Genomic DNA, 16,479 nt, shown 5'->3' with positions numbered 1-16,479 from the left:
CCAGCATAGATCACCACTTGCTGACAAGGCATGTCTACTATACTGAATACACACACAGACACACACACACACACACACAGAGCAGGGATCTGGGGGTGCAGACAAGTTGGACACAAACCAGTGGCCAGCATGAGGTCATGATGTCACCAACTGGGAATTCTAATCTTATGTACTCTGTTGGACACACACAGGTCAAATTCACCAAACCACATATTTAAATCACTGCCATCTGCACTGTTCCTGGAGTAAGCCAGGAACCAGAAGGTCTCTCACCCCATCTCACTCCATGTTACTAAAGATGTGGGTATACAAGAAAAAAGGCAAATGTACTGGAATATGTTTCTTTGATTAGTGGTTGTTAAGATGTAGTAGGCATACTGTGTGTCCTGAATTTAGAAGTGTACATGCTCTGAGCACCAAAGAATTCTCTAGTGATCTCAAGCTCCGTCTGGTAAGTTGGATGTTCCTTTAACAAATATTTTTCTTTCAATAACCACGGCCCCAAAGCAAACAAAAACAGAGACTATTTAGACTATTTTCCATTCCGCTGGCTTTTAAAGATCCAGAAGCATATTTAAGAACTACTCTCCAATGGTGCATGTTTGGTGTGTGAATACAAGACAAATGACAGGGATGAAAAGTATGGGAGGTGGAAGCAGAAAGAGAGTAAGAAAGAGGACAAGATGATACAAATAATTGACTTTCCAGCTAAAACTCGAGAAACGGGACTATAATGTGTACATAATACACTGCCATGACTACCTACAGAATATGATTCTCATGTGGAACCAAGTACAGTAATCACTCAGCTACACTATTTACACACACACACACACACACACACACACACACACACACACACACACACACACACACACACACACACACACACACACCACGTAGAGTGGGATTCTTTACAACCTGACCCTAGACTGTTCCACTCCACTGCACCCCTTAATATGGGGCCCTGGCCAGGCCTCTCTCTCTACCCACTCTCCACTCTGTCTCTGCTCTGCTGCTTTTCAAACACATGAAACGTCTAGATGAAAACCCAGACACACACACACACACACACACACACACAGAGAACAACGGCCCCAATACCTCCCAGACAGAAACTAGAGAAAATATCAGACCATAAATGTTATGGCTATTTGTAGGTGAAATGGTGAATTGACAGTTCCACAGTATATTCTGAAGTTTCTGACTGACACTAATGAGTGCTTTGCCAGAGCAAAAAGGATCAAAGGGCTCTCACACACACACAAACACACACCGCCACCATGATGAGACAGTGATGAGACTTGACTAGCCATGAACCCATGCATTAGACTACAGAGGTGACTAGTAACATTGTAGGAGTTTGTGTGTGTGTGTTTTAGGGGTTCAAAGGTAACGAGGCTACACCCCCAGGGCTGAGAGAGCAGAACATTCCTCCAGCTGAGCTCACAAGCGTGCCGAGTCATGCTCTGACCCCAGACACACACACACACACACACACACACACACACACACACCTCAAGCTGGGGTGTCATCTCACACACCTGCGGATGTGTTTCTATGTCAAGGCATCTACCGACTGACAGGAGACCGAACCTGATGCCACAGAGTCTCCTGAAACAGCTCTTTCTCACTGTTACAGATACACTCAGAGCATACTCACATACCCACAGCAGTAACGATTAACAGTTCACTTCCAGAACAAAACAGCTCGGAGAAGACGGTAAAACCGAGAGGGAAACGAGCAGGGTCTGTTTCTTATTACCGTCTTTGATGTTTGAGAGAACTGCCCTCGCTTCTCCCTAACCCTGCCGTTCCTCCACACCAACAGCACAACCAGTGAAACCAGGAGGAAAGCAGGCTGATCCAAACCTCCAGTCACCCGTGTCTGAACACCAAGGTTCCTTCTATCTGGAGAGGCCATTAAAACTACTGGATGAATAAATCATGAGAGGGGCTGCTGTACAGTAAGGCTAGCCCCCTTGAAAGACTTAGAGGCTGGGAGGCTGTTGATATGGGAGGGAGAGAGAGAGAGAGAGAGAGAGAGAGAGAGAGAGAGAGAGAGAGAGAGAGAGAGAGAGAGAGAGAGAGAGAGAGAGAAGAGGGAGACCTGAGAGATTTTGGGAGTTGTGATGAAAGTTAAAAAGGGAATATTTTAAAGTTTGTCTCAGTACTGTGTGATAGTTGGAGATGGACAGGACTAAGGAATGCCACACACACACAAACACACACACAACAACTAAATAACAAGATGTGGCCATCAGATAATAACACCCCTTTATCAATTTTTCATTGTTTAAATAAGTAGGTGATGAAATATAAGTAACAAGTAAATAAAGCAAACTGTAACAAAGGAGTAAAACAACCACCAACATGAATTAGGCTTCACTCAGGATGCCCATGACCTTTGACATCAGCTCATCCTTCCTGTCCTTGGATCGCACAGTCACGCCCCTTTCCCTCAACCAAGCCTGCAGAGTAGCTGTGTTGACCTTCGACAGCTAGAGAGAGAGAGAGATATAAACAGTTAAACAGGCAGTCCCTCCCTCCCTCCCTCCCTCCCTCCCTCCCTCCCTCCCTCCCTCCCTCCCTCCCTCCCTCCCTCCCTCCCTCCCTCCCTCCCTCCCTCCCTCCCTCCCTCCCTCCCTCCCTCCCTCCCTCCCTCCCTCCCTCCCTCCCTCCCTCCCTCCCTCCCTCCCTCCCAGGTGCTAGGGCCTGGTACCTGGTTGCTCCTAGCATACTTCTCCACATCCACATCCTGGACTGAGGGCTTGGCCTTCTTAGGCTTTGACTCAAACCAGTCCCCCTGAAATATGAGATATCACACTTTAGGATAACCCCAACCTTGAGTGTGTGTGTTTGAATCTACATGTGTGTACACGTTGGAGGGGATTTTCCCATCCCAAAAGTTATCCCTACCCCTCTGTTGCTTGGGATATCAGCAGGCCCCAGTGCTGCAGGTGGAGGTAGAGGAGGGAGCCGGGCTCCTCCAGCCCCAGACACATACACCCCACCTGGGGGAGCACCCTGGCTGGATGGGGCCCCTTGGTTGGGGTGTGGAGAGCCCCCACCCAGCTGGGAACGAGGGGTGAAGCGAGGGGTGGATGCTGACAGAAGCTGTGAGGAGGAAGAGGAGGACCAGGAAGGAGCTGGTCTCTTGTGGGAGGAGGAGGAAGAGGAGGACCAGGAAGGACTTGGTCTCTTGTGGGTGGAGGAGGAAGAGGAGGACCAGGAAGGAGCTGGTCTCTTGTGGGTGGAGGAGGAAGAGGAGGACCAGGAAGGAGCTGGTCTCTTGCAGCCTGGAGATGGTCCATCAACATGTTGGGATTGTTTTTTCTCAGCCAGCAACTGGGTGACGTTGACGTGTCTGGTCAGCGACTTGTTCTTGAAGATGGGCACTATTCTAGCCCCCGCTTCCTGGGGGGGTCTGCTGGAGCGAGGGTGAGCAGAGGAGGGGTACAGTGAAGAGGAGGAGGAGGCCCAGACCTGGGTTTGGTTTGTTTGTGTCCTTGGTCCAGCAGAGTGGTCCTCCAGGACTCTGGTCTGGCTGGTATTTCCCTGGTCCAGTTTGTGACCTCCAGCACTACACCTGGCCAGAGGCCGAGACCCGAAGGAGGGCTTCACAGATCGGGCAGCAGGGAGCTGGGTCAGGACGGGGCGGCTGGTTGACTTGGTGGTCAGGTTGACTGGTTTACCACTTGACACCTGGAGACATAAGGTGGGGGGCGATTGGTTGGGAGTGAGCAAGATGGAGAGAAGATGTTTGAGATAGAGTCTAGAGTGTAGATTTTACTGTGAGTGACATGAAGAATTCTCCCACAACACTTGAACACATCAAAGCTAATCACCTCAGCCAAACCCCACAGGACTTGCATCACCTCCAAAATATCAACATTCATCTTCATGCAAGCCTGTGCACAACTTTCTGCTCAATTAACTGTCTTATACTTGGCAAGTCTGTGTGTTAGTGGGTGCGTTTCTCTCTCAGCCCTATCAGTAAAATCTGCGTCAGCTCATCGGAGACTAAGAGCCTCTCCAATCAGCTCCCAGATCGTTCATCAGACTGTAGTAACAGTCTGTAACAGAGAGCAGCCAGCTTCTGCTGGATTCAGGCCCCAGTGTGTGTGCGTGTGTGTGTGTCTGTGTGTGAGCTTTAAGGCTACAGTCCATGTATGACCTCACCAAGTAGGGGAGAGTAAGAACTCCCTCCTCTCTTTCTTACTATTTCTCTTGCTCACACAGTGTGTGTTCCTGCCTCTCTCTTTATCGCACACTCACTTCCTATCCCAGAGCCCCCCCCTCAGCTCTAACGATCCACCCAGATTAAACAAATAAATCGCTAGAGATGGGAGCAGAATTATCTTTCCCTAGCTAGCTAGCTAGCTTGCAGTTTGTCTGTCCATCTATCTCCTCTTTCCCTCCATCTCTTTCTCCCACTCTTTCTCCTCTCATTCTCCCTCTTACTGTTTTGTTTTCACTCTTACTCCCTCACACGGGCTACAGTGAGGCACCCCAGTGCTGTACTGGCTTTAATGTAGGGTTTTAATGGCTGTGTCGACTGGCAAGCGGCAAAGATGTAAAAAAAGATGTAAAAGTCGAGTAGAACAGTAGATGCTTTGTGAATGTGTGTGTGTGTGTACCCATGTGTGTGTGTGTACCTGTGCAGAGGCCGTGCTGAGCAGTGTGTTGGTGTGGTAGCAGGGCTTGCTGGTCATGCGAGCAGAAAAGCCACAAATGCTGTGCAGCTTGTCCCTTAGATCTGAGGAGAAGGTGCCTAGCGCCCTCTTCAGGTCGGTCCTGGGACAGCGCTGCACTGGCCCACTTCTGATGCAGCTCAGGGGGTAGCTGGGGGTAAGGAGGGCAGTTAAGGAGACTCAAGTGATAGTGGACAAAGGTTCTTTTAAATTTTTGAATTCTTCTACTCAGCTCAGCTGAGCAGAGCAGGTAAGAAGATGGAGACGATGATCTAATGTATTCATTCATCTCTCCATCGAGGACTGAAGCGGAGGTGGATACGTGAAGAGCCTTTGTCCCACCAGTTTGAAGTAGACGCTGCAGTACACAACGTCCTGCTCAGGAAGCTGGGGAAGACGGTAGCCATACTGGAAAACACAGCAACACACAGACTCGGGTCAGGAGAGACAGAGCACAACAGACTGAGAGTTTGTGTGTGTGTGTTGAGACCCACCAGACTACTCCAGTGGTTGTGGAGGTCAGTGTAGCTCTGGAAGGGGCAGTCTCTTGGCAGCTGACGACTGATTCTCACTATCTGTCCTTTCTTCATGCTAGCACACACACAGAAACACAATTGTACTAATAACTGCATTAAACAAAATGCAGAAAGACTTACTACAACCATTAGGGGCTTCTGAACCTATTCCTTGGATAGCTCCAGTACCCTAACCACCTCTGCTACACTGACCTGGGTAAGATGTAGCACCAGTTGTTAGGGGTTTGAACCACAGAGTCAGGTTGGGACAAGAAGTTCCTCAAGACAAGAGGAGGGAGCTCAAAGTCTTCTAGCTGGAAACAACAGAGGAACATCTATGAAATCTATGAGTGGTGGTGTGGTGTGGTGTGGTGGTGTGGTGGTGTGGTGGTGTGGTGGTGTGGTGGTGTGGTGGTGTGGTGCTTACTCTGGCTGGGGGGAGTCTGACAGTGTTGGCCTCCACACTGACACACAGCTGGCTCTCGTTGGTGTTAAGCTTCATCACTGGACAGGGAAACACGTGCAAAGGCTACAGTACAGGACGACATTACTGTGTAGAACAGGACATTACTGTGTAGTACAGGACATTACTGTGTAGGACAGGACAACATTACTGTGTGCATGATTGTGTGTGATTTTCACTTGTGTGAAGAGGAAAGCCCTGGTTGGTATCTTGGTAGATCCTTTGCACACAAACACTAACAGATAGTGATATATAGACACACACACACACACACCTACCAATGGCATTGAGCCTCCCAGACTCAGACAGGAAATCCCTTCCTAGAATCCGGAGAAGAGATGTGTATACAATAAGTATTGCACCACACAGTGGACATATTGCAACATAACTTGGTCCATGTGAGTTTTAGAATAGGAAGTTATAGTAGGAAAAGAAATTAACTGAAAGTGTGTGTGTGTGTGTGTCTATGTGTACTCCAGCATTAAACAACCTCCAACTAACTTTAGAGATAAACACACAGTGTGAAATCAAACTGTTGGAGGAAGTGTGTGTGTGTGTATACAGCTATGAATCCCCCTGAGTGTCAGCTGAAGTCCAGTACAGCCTCACATTGACAGAGAACTCCCACCTCAGACCAGCTAAGCTCTGGCAGCATTGGACACACTGTGTTTTTGAGCGTAATATCCCTTTAGTTATAGACGTCCCAGTTAACCTTGCTCCTGTTAGTGAAGGCTACAGCAACTGGACTGACAGGACAAGGTTGAACTGCTGTGTGTTTATCCAGGGTGGCGGCTTCTTCTGCAACACTACAATATCTTACCATTTAAATAAAATAAAATCCAAACAAGTGTCTTAATACAGCTACTGGACATCTAGCGTTTTTTGCTGAAGCTGAAGTTTGATGAAGAAATAAAGGAATAAAATGACAAAAGAAAATAGGAACAAGCTGTTTGAGAGAGGTCTGGGAGCTTAAATATCAACAACATGGTGCTATCTACTGGGGCCAAGGTGAAGGTGAGGCATGACACACACATCTGCACAGTCACTCTGATCACAAACCAACACACACACGCACACACACACACGCAATCATTATACAGAGAGCAAGATATAATCAGAGAGAGAGAGAGAGAGAGAGAGAGAGAGAGAGAGAGAGAGACACCTTTGAAACCACTAAAACAAATCAGTTTTGTCAGTCTTTCACCTAGACAGTTTGAGAGGAGGGATTCTATAGGTCGACAGCTATACTAAAGGCACACTAACTCACTGACCCAGTCGCTCATTCTCTTGGTCCCTCTCTCCCTCCCTCCCTCCCTCATTCCTTCCTTTCCTCTATCCATCTCTTCCTCTCTTTTTCCCATCCTCAATCCCCAGTGATTTGTGCTCTAGTTTACAACCGTCCCAGTAGACCTACCAGCCAGGAGGTACTGCCCTGCCTTGTTCCAGTCAGGAGCCAGTCTGCCCGGGAGGGAGTAGGACAGCCCAGACTGGAAGGTGGAGGGGTGAACCCTCTGAGGAAGGCCCATCTAGACACTCACACACAAATACATTTAAAATACTGTGGACTATGGGTTAGGATTACGTGCGTAATTATATTTGAGCTATGCATAGGCCACAAAGTGGAAAAGGTTGGGAATGACTGACGTAAAATGAAAAGTTATACAGGATGTGAAAAAATTCCCAGTTTAAAGTTTAAGACTATTGTGCAATGTGCAAAGCAGTGAACTAGCCTAACTCACCTGTAGATTGTGTCTCTGAACGTAAGTTTGGAGAATTTCTCTCTTATAGAAGCTGATCTGAAAGGTCAAGATGGGAGATTATAAATAGTAATAATGTGAATGTGATATGAGAAGGTACAAGGAACACAGCTTTTAAGGAAAAAGCACAGTATGACACTAATAATAAGACAGTCGATCATTATCTAGCCCTCGTGTATGTGCGTGAGTAGAGCTTCGGCTTCAGTCACCAGAGTATGCTTGGAATGCAGACCGATAATTTGGACTCACAGGAAGCATGCACACAACTCCACACACACGCAACTAAACGTTTACAATCTGATTGTCACGCAATAGCAGAAGTGTTACATCAGGCCGTGGCCACAACGCTGGCTGGCTCGCTGGCTGAGCGATTGACAGAAAATTATCTATCACCAGGGGCGCTGCCAAAAGGTTTGGGCCCCATAAAGAGATCGCAATCCCACCGCTCCCACCCCTTGCATTTTGGTTGTGTCCATTTTTTTATTCAGCACGTTTTCATTCTAAGCTTTTCGAGGCCCCCTGAGTTCCAGTCCCACACTTCGACATTTAAAGTTAATTATGTTGGTCAAGTTTGATTAGACACTAGTTTTCTAGTAGCTGCTCACCGCCATAACAACTAGGATCTCTCCATAAGAATCCAACACAGGAGACGCCAAGATCTCAGAGTACAGCAACAGCAGCTCTCTAGAAAAAACACAGGATTATCTTTATAAAATAATCCTTTGAATAATGTTCATTATTCGCATGAGTAGTCATGATGGGATAGAGAGATAGAGACCGAAAGTGGGAGAGAAGAGAAGTTAGATTCAGGTTGTCTTACCTGCAGGTCTTCACCTGTGTGTTCCTCAGCTCCTCAACATCCTCCACCTGCACAGTCAAAATCACGCTGCACAGCTTCCTCAAGTCAGGCAGACTGACAAAGAACAGTGCCTGTTCCACGCCAACACTCATCTCTTTACTTAAGTTATGTAAGGACAGTTAAATAAAAGACAGAAAAACAAGAATTAACATCTAGTCTAAGCCATCTTCCACTGAGTGTAGAGTTTTCTCGGTATCAAAGTATTTATTACGAACAGTGGCGCTAATTAGCATGCACACTAGCTAGGCTAGCTACTTTCCAGGGAAACGTTTTGATTCACAACTGAAACTTGCGTCTTTAAGGTTTTAAATGACAGTTGCAGGCTACAGTTCAACATAGGCCTAAGCATTTTGTAAAAGTTGCCCGAAGTAGACTATTGTTATTACCTTAATTATTTCAAAATACAAATAAACAACTAGACACTGGCCAGTGCCACACTTTACAGATAAAACAGACCAAACTCAAATACTTTACTGTTTCTTCCCGCCAAACTTTGGTAGGCGTCGGTGACTGTAACTGGCACGTGTCACATAGGGCCTAATTAATTCAGTGGTGTATTTTGATAAACTCTTTGTATAATACTAGTAAACAACTGCACTTAAGGTAATGTAAAAATGTAATGTAGCTGATCAAAATAGAGAACCTGGCCACATTGTAGGTTTTACATTGCATTGACAATAGGGTGTTCTCACTCGTCATCGCGTGAGAAACGGCTTATTTTTTTTTCAATCAGATGAACTGTAATGCACTTTATCCCAGTAGTTGCCAGCCTCCGCCTAGCGATGAACAGACTGGCACGCCAGTCCACCAATACGAAGCTCCATAGAAAAGTTATTGCAATCTCTTGTGTTCTGGGAAGGACAATGGGAGGTTCCTAAATCGTGCTAGGCGCTGCAGTTGTAACTTGGGTCCTCCTTCACAATCTAGGTTAAATGTTGCGGCGAAATTTCTATATAACTACATCGAGATATTCGTGACGCGGATCATTTCGCTGATCGCTTCAAAAATTAGTTGGTGCCGTACATTAATAGGTACAGTATAGGCTACCTAGATGGAGGAAACTGCCGAGAATGGTCATCCTGTCAAATACTATCGGCTGTCAGAAATCGAGGAGCGAAATACGTTCAAGTGTACATGGATAATCATACACCACAATATCTATGATGTGACAAAATTTCTGGAAGAGGTGAGACAACTTGCACTACAAACACTTTATTATTTCAGTCAGGTGGTTTAGGCGACGCTTAAATATTAGTAAAGAAAACATGTAGGCGATAATCCCTTTTATTGCATGTTGTGAATGTTTGTTCAAGAAACAAGAAAGAGGTCAGAACATTTATTTTTTTTGCCAGGAAATAATATGAGAAAGCTACAGAAGTGAATTTGAAGGCCGAATGTCGAAATATGCGTGTCACAAACGTTGACCTGGTAAAGTTCAAAATTAGTAGCCTAACTAAGAAGGGGGGCGGTGCTTATTGGTTTGAAAGAAAAATAGTTTAAGGTTAGAAACTACCAACCTCGATTGGAATATCAGAGAACAACTTAGACCGGGGTTCGCGTCATGCCTGTTAAGTTGTAGCCTACTTAAATGTTACGGATTCGAATTCGAATGGTTCCTTTCTCCCTCTCAGTGCTAGAGTTCAGTTGAGGACTGTATACCCCCAACAACACGGTATTAACCAAACTACAATTCCCAGATCCCCAAACACATCTGACCTACACCAAGCTACAAAACTTCCCCCTCCACTAAACAACACGTTCATTTAGGGTACTTTTTTCTCCAGACTTTCGTTAACTAGGACAGTTACCAACGGCCTCACCTCTCCTCCAATCCCAACTCAGATTTGATGGCAATGATTAATATGTATGGGTAACGAAGAGGTAGATTTGTCGATCCTTGACCCAAAGCATTTTATCTGACCAAAGTAGGCTGGCCCCTGACATACTAAATTTCACCTGTACCAACACAAACCTGGAGTTTGAGACTAGAAAAAGAGATTCGACAGCATAGTAAGCAAGAGCATGATGATTAATTGTATTCATTTCAACATATATTCAAAACGTTCTAACAAATATATTGGAAATAAAGTCCAACAAAACATATAAATACCATTACAACACAGTACAAACAACACACCTCAGAACTTAGGCTGCAGAAACCCCAGATTCCTTATTTGTGTTATTACCCACCATGCCTTGCAGCACCCAGGTGGCGAGGAGGTGTTGCGGGAGCATGGGGGCGGGGATGCCACGGAGAGCTTTGAGGACGTGGGACACTCGTCAGATGCCAGGGAAATGGCTGCCAGCATGGTCATTGGTGAACTGCATCCTGTAAGACACTTCAAACTGTGGGATACACCTTTCTCTTTATCCCATTTTCTCACTTCCCTCTGTCTCCCCTGTCTAGTTCTCTTTTCTTCCTCCCTCTCCCTCCTCTCTCTGCCCCCTTTAAACTGTGTCTCATATAAAAGGTATATAAGGTCTCAAACTCAAAACATTGACTGTCCGCTCTTACTGTAAAGGGGATATAGAGGTCACAGGTTCAAATAACCCTTGTACTGAACGTCGCTTTGGATAAAAGCATCTGGTAGGCGAAATTAATACCGTATTATAACATTTGAGAGCATAAACATGAATACATCGTTAAACACTTTCTTGCACTCCACCTTCCGTCACTCTCCCACCATTTCACCAGTCTGCTTCATCTCAAGTTTCCTGATGTTTCTTCTCTGTCCTTCACAATCCTCTTCCACCCTCTCTCCCATCTCTCTCTCCCACTCCCCCATCTCTATACCTCTCTCTCACATTTGTTTTTGTTACAGGATGACAGACCAAAGATTGCCAAACCACCCGTAAGTAAAAAAACAGACAAACATACATTTAACTTACTACAACTGTTCGTTTGATGTGACATAGTTCAGCTCATTACTAACAAACCAACTCACATAGTTGATATTTATGTTGTCCATTTATTCCAGGATTCAATAGTGACAACAGTTAAGGAAACCCAAAGGTACCTTAAAGTTTCCTGCAACTATTTATTTTCACAACTTTCCTGTTTTAAAACCACTTTCAAAGTATTTTTCATTAGCAATATCAACGTTGCAAGAGATTTTCTCTGTCTTTAAAACAGTAACACACCTTATCTGATGTATCTGTATCGAGATTACATTATTATTTCTGACAAGACAACACTGATATCTGACTTGTTGTTCCCCTTCCCGCCAGTTGGTGGAGCAACTGGGTCATCCCTGGTCTGGTTGCAGCCATTGTCACAGTGTTGTACCGCATGTACATGGAAAAGGAACAGTGACATTGTTATTCAGCGCCATCATCACAGCACGTCAATCAAACTCATAGATGTGTAGACGGACAGGCACATTGGCCAATTAGGAAGCCCGGCGGCGCAGGACGAAGTGTGGATTTGTGTTCCAGCCCAGCATTAACTGCAGCTCTGACCCCAGTCACTTATCAAACCACTCACTCATCTGAGTTGCTGGTTCTGGTGTTGGTGCTGGGCTTTAATAGAGCCATTCACTCTGTGTACGTCTTGTAAGACCAGGACTAGGGGCCAATCGCAAACAACTTTTTGCTGTCTCGGTTGATCTGAAATAATTGTGTAGATAAAGGCAACATTTCTATGTGCCTCCTAGAATGTTAGAAGTACAATTTTTGGCCATACACCTCATGGCTTTCCATCTTTCTCTGCTCCCTGAGGACCAGTTTCTATGGGCAAGAACTGAAGACTAGGAAATAGGATTAACTAAGACACTAGTTTTTTTCTCTCCGTAGCGTCCAAGATGGAGGACCACTGGTTGTGATGTCACCACTTTCTTTAGGACTGTAGGTTATCCAGCCAGCAGGCAAATCTATAGTACCCAGAAATAAAATGTATGCTAATCCTCCAATTATGCAGCATTGTGCTATTGTTAATGAAGGCTCTTGTTTATGTTGTCCTGTTGAAGTTGATTTATATTTTACAGTAAACAAATAAATACTAATATTTTGGTAAATTAAATATATCATCATTATTATCAAACTAAAAGGAGGGGGGTACAGCTTAGTAGTTAGAGCACTTGACTGCCAAACAAGAGATTGCTGGTTAAAACCCACTATACTGTATCACTTTGATAAGTGATAAATGAATACATTATCTTATCAAATGCAAAAAAAACATGCAAAAGCCATATTCATGCAAAAGCTGTTATTGCTCATAACCAGCAACAATCCCAGAGCAAGATGCTTTAGCAAAAATCTAAACAGTGAAATGAAAAGTACTACTGGGTACTTCCTTTAACTCTAACATTCCATATTACATTTCTGTGTGTGAGTGAGGCGGATGTTTCATAGGAAGCCTTCACAGTTGCAGGCTAAGTAGGCTCACTGAAATTACCAATGCCGGGTTTCACAGATTTTTTAAGAAGCTGTTAACGCTAAGAGCTTCTGAGGGACGTTCTAAGAGCGTTCTAGAGCGCTCTTAGAACGTTCCTAGGAAGATCTTAGCGTTAACAGCTTTTTAACGAATCTGGGAAACCCGGCCCAACTCTACTCTGGCCCCTATAGTAATCGCCCCTGACAAATACTGTACAGCATGTTAGGTTTAAATGAAACGTGTTATGGATTCACCTGCTCAAAGCTGCTAATCATCCCCTGGAAGAGACATGGGTGTACAGACATTTTACAGATTTGTTTTTACAATAAAGTGATTTAGGATACGTAAGTTTAGTTTGGTGTCCTGTTACTTGTTTAACGTTTTCTTGAGTTAAACATAAGTACGGAAAACTCACAACGTCCACCTTTTGGTTTTTGAGAATAAACATTTGGCGATATGAAATTATCATGAGATAACCATAGTGCCATGTGCTATAAATGAAGACTTCTAGAGCTCTATCTGGTGGACAGGTTTACTAGTATTATGAGGGGCCGTTAAGGAAATATACACATTCACATATGAAACGTTCGCAAATGTTATCAACCTTTCAAAATGTAACTTTTGAACCTTTTTCAACCCTTTATTCGAAATTATTTTTCAAAACTATTTTTCTAAATGATTTTTTCAACCTTTCAAAAGTTTTTTTCTAAATATTTTGTAGTGAATATTTTTTCAACTTTGCATTTCATATGTGTCTGCGAGCATTTCACATATGACCATATCACATATTTTTCTTGACACAACGATAATGCAAACCCTAATAAACTCAAGCAACTATCTAACACAATCTAGTAATGTACTGGCCTTTTATACGTAGGTCTTTATGTTACAGTTACACCATTGCCACAGAGACACAAAGTCAAGTTGACGGTTATTGGAAAGAGCGGTGGTGACGACATAAAGGACAGCATTGCGTAGATTCGAGGACATCTGCTGTTGTTCACAAATATGACCATGCGCTGCTCCGGCCAAAAGTGCTGACAACTCAAACAACTAACCACAATCTCGTGGGCTGTGAGATGCGCGGCCAAGAAGGTCTTTATTGACAGTGTTATTGTGACGCACCTGTCGAAGCACAGTAGCCTTGTGGTGCAATTATGTAAGAGGATTTGTTTAGATTTCCCAATTGAAGTGGATCAAGCTCTATACCAGAAAAAAAGATAATAGTAAATGTAATTATCTATACATTAATATTGTATTTGACAGTGTCACTTGTCTACTTATCATAAATATCCAATGCGATTGAAATGATCAATTATTGCAAAAACTATGAATAATCTATCTACCAAACATTGGGTACAGGTGTAATTGTGATGAATGGATCACTAAAATGATTGATGGATTTATTATCTAATAATAAACGTTTAATAATGAAGCCTGGCATGAGAGTTGTTTGTAAACTTAAATTACGTGGCAATGACGTATTATGACAGACGGCTGTGTACAGGTTGTTTTTATTGTTTGGTTTACAAGGTGGGCGTGTCTCGTGAGAAAAAAAGTTCTAACCGGGTCTCTTGTTCATCTTTCCAAGCTCATAAGGTGGATAACGACGGCGCGCTGCCAAATATGTCCGAGTCAACTCTCCGGCATTCTACCCAACTGGCTGTTCAACCATCAGAGGGGGCCATGCTGTCAGTGAGCGGCGAAGAACCGACAGGGAATAGGGAGGATTTGGAAGATTTGTCAGAAATGGAAGCGTGCGAACTTTACGTGAAAGACAGGAGAAGAGCGAAGTCTCTGCCGGCCTATCCAGACCAAGCCACACTTTTTGAGGATATCGCGAATAACGGTCGAAAACGAGTTAAGTTTGCGGATTCAATGGGTTTGAATCTGGCAAGCGTGAAGCACTTCAGCACAGCAGAAGATCCAATGATCCCCTCCAAAGTTCTCTCGAGGCTGCAGAGTTTTCCCCCGCAGCAGGAGCGCGAGTTGCTTGGGGACCTGTGCTCAAACTTTAAATCCGCCCTGACCATGGACCGTTTCGTAGCTATGTTCAAGATGCCAGCGGAGGCGGTGGATTTCGAGGCGAGCGTACTGCAGCGTCACGTCACATTGGAGAAAATTACCATCAACCAGTTTGATGTCCGTGGACACATTCGGACCGATACTCACAGTTCCTCAAAGAGAGACGTTGGGGTGAGATACACTTTCAACAACTGGCTCTCCCTTGTGGACGCGCAAGCGATAGCAGTACCCGGGGAGGAAACGGGGATGGTCGGTGAGCGTTTTACCTTCATGATGTACACCCCCCCGTTCCTCGACCCAAGTTCCTCGGTTCACTTTGCAGTCTACTTGAGGAACGACCAAGGCGAGTTTTGGGACAACAACGACGGTCAGAACTACACGTTAAAGTACAACTGCATGCCAACGTACGACAGCGCGGTCTTCCATGCCACCTGAGGCCCGTGCGTAAAGGCCTACACAAAACGCGCTATTCATGCGCAAGTCATCTTTCTCAACCCAGCTCATGGATGGATCCATCTTTTTATCCCTTCACTATTAAAGTCATCTGTTGATTTTTAGGTTGACATCTACCCTCTTTGTATTCTTATCAAAGTGGTCTCGTATCCCAAGGCTATATCAGAGAAATTCATAATGATAAACAAGGGCAGTCACTGTGGTCCACTTTGACTCAAACCTCCTGTTACCTTCAGGACTCTGATGTGATAGAATTGAAGTGTAACTATTGTACATAGTGTTTTTAGCTACACTGGCCTCAGAGGAAAATGAAACAGAACAACATGCCTCTGTGTATGTGTGCCTTTCCCTGTATTTGTGTTAATGTGTGTGTGTGCAGCCCTGTGTTTATGCTAGCATTATAAATGCCTACTGGCAGCCTGATTGGTAGGAAGTAGGCCAAGTGGTATAACAGATATTTCTGTGTTTATATTACAGTACCAGTAGCAGTATTACACCCACAACATGTATATATGGTGAACATGAAATACAGGAAGAATGATCTTGCTATTGTGTCCTTTTAATGACAAACCACGTGTTTGTTATGTCATGAAGTGTGTAATGTACGTGATGAGCTCGTCCTGTCCCTGTCCTCCAGAGCCCTGGAGCAGTCTCACAGACCAAAGTCCTGATGACAACTGTTTAGTTTGTCGATGGAAAAAAAAGAGGAAGAGGGAGGGTTGATGATAAACAGTGAGAGAGCTACAGAATCAGTCGTCAGTCGTTTTCCACAGACAGATTTGCAAGGAGGGCAGCATTTCTGGTCATGGAATGTTCTGTCTCCATGTTTCCAACACCTGGAGTTTCTATCTTACAGTTAGTAAGTTACTGATACTCTCTACACTGACTGTGTTCCCAAATATAAACCCACCATAAAATGAAATCCACCAAGCCATCATCATTCTGACCCGCCTTCCCCACAGTGCCTTGCTTCTCCTCATCTCTCCTCACTCAAAACAACAAGGCTATTGTTTTATTGAGGTTTTATTTATCTTTACTACGATGGCAAATCTGTTTTCCTGTTCCAATGCTTTGGGGTTAGCTCTCTGTCGAACACGGCCATGTTGGTGAGAGTCACTGTTACATCAGGCGGGGGTTTAGGCAACTGTGTAGTGTTGCCTAAACACTACACAGAGTGTAGTGTGCTTTTGTGCGTTCTCTTCTGTTTGAGCAACCTTTGGAGGTTAGTGTGTGTGTGTGTTGAGCAAATGTGATCTTTACACCGGTGTCATTGGGTCTGCACTTGCCTAAACTAATACATGGGGCTATTTATGGGCATGCTCAGCCTTGGGGCATACCTTC

General features: G+C 44.6%; 3 protein-coding genes across 5 annotated transcripts; 2 read left to right on the top strand and 1 right to left on the bottom strand.

The window, feature by feature from the left end:
• Positions 1-2,262: 2,262 nt before the first annotated feature.
• Positions 2,263-8,975, bottom strand: c8h18orf63 (chromosome 8 C18orf63 homolog). Of its 3 annotated transcripts, none has more exons than XM_084702642.1 (14): positions 8,675-8,975; positions 8,250-8,387; positions 8,035-8,113; positions 7,412-7,468; positions 7,087-7,198; positions 5,951-5,992; positions 5,637-5,713; positions 5,423-5,544; positions 5,189-5,285; positions 5,017-5,102; positions 4,659-4,845; positions 2,920-3,705; positions 2,723-2,806; positions 2,263-2,501 (listed from the first exon to the last, which is right to left on the bottom strand). In XM_084702642.1, the coding sequence occupies exons 2-14, from the start codon at positions 8,378-8,380 to the stop codon at positions 2,379-2,381; spliced, it is 1,983 nt and encodes a 660-aa protein (XP_084558768.1). In that variant the 5' UTR covers positions 8,381-8,387; positions 8,675-8,975; the 3' UTR covers positions 2,263-2,378. The 3 variants fall into 3 exon arrangements, with proteins under 3 accessions (XP_084558768.1, XP_084558769.1, XP_084558770.1); XM_084702643.1 differs by having other exon boundaries at positions 5,423-5,523; XM_084702644.1 differs by lacking the exons at positions 8,035-8,113; positions 8,250-8,387; positions 8,675-8,975 and having other exon boundaries at positions 7,087-7,205; positions 7,412-7,432.
• A 215-nt stretch (positions 8,976-9,190) lies between these two features.
• cyb5a (cytochrome b5 type A (microsomal)) lies at positions 9,191-13,008 on the top strand. The gene is made up of 5 exons (XM_084702649.1): positions 9,191-9,474; positions 10,491-10,619; positions 11,111-11,140; positions 11,267-11,301; positions 11,517-13,008. Exons 1-5 carry the CDS (start codon positions 9,340-9,342, stop codon positions 11,599-11,601), a joined length of 414 nt encoding a protein of 137 aa, XP_084558775.1. The 5' UTR covers positions 9,191-9,339; the 3' UTR covers positions 11,602-13,008.
• An 868-nt stretch (positions 13,009-13,876) lies between these two features.
• ppp1r3g (protein phosphatase 1 regulatory subunit 3G) lies at positions 13,877-15,685 on the top strand. Its single transcript, XM_084702648.1, has 2 exons — positions 13,877-13,892; positions 14,252-15,685. The coding sequence occupies exon 2, from the start codon at positions 14,287-14,289 to the stop codon at positions 15,118-15,120; it is 834 nt and encodes a 277-aa protein (XP_084558774.1). The 5' UTR covers positions 13,877-13,892; positions 14,252-14,286; the 3' UTR covers positions 15,121-15,685.
• Positions 15,686-16,479: the final 794 nt, after the last annotated feature.

This window comes from Hypomesus nipponensis, chromosome 8 (genome assembly GCF_054491055.1).
Source record: "Hypomesus nipponensis isolate SF chromosome 8, ASM5449105v1, whole genome shotgun sequence".
NCBI lineage: Eukaryota > Metazoa > Chordata > Actinopteri > Osmeriformes > Osmeridae > Hypomesus > Hypomesus nipponensis.
Note: the sequence above shows the minus strand (reverse complement) of the source record. Positions and strands in the feature narration are given on the sequence as shown.

Coding starts and splice junctions, on each gene's coding strand:
- c8h18orf63 (XM_084702642.1), bottom strand. CDS start 8,380: ATGAGTGTTGGCGTGGAACAGGCACTGTTCTTTGTCAGTCTGCCTGAC. Junction 7,199..7,411: donor TTCAGAGACACAATCTACAG/GTGAGTTAGGCT, acceptor GTGAGTGTCTAG/ATGGGCCTTCCTCAGAGGGT. Junction 5,714..5,950: donor TGGGAGGCTCAATGCCATTG/GTAGGTGTGTGT, acceptor TTCCCTGTCCAG/TGATGAAGCTTAACACCAAC.
- cyb5a (XM_084702649.1), top strand. CDS start 9,340: ATGGAGGAAACTGCCGAGAATGGTCATCCTGTCAAATACTATCGGCTG. Junction 11,141..11,266: donor CAAAGATTGCCAAACCACCC/GTAAGTAAAAAA, acceptor CATTTATTCCAG/GATTCAATAGTGACAACAGT. Junction 11,302..11,516: donor ACAGTTAAGGAAACCCAAAG/GTACCTTAAAGT, acceptor CCTTCCCGCCAG/TTGGTGGAGCAACTGGGTCA.
- ppp1r3g (XM_084702648.1), top strand. CDS start 14,287: ATGTCCGAGTCAACTCTCCGGCATTCTACCCAACTGGCTGTTCAACCA.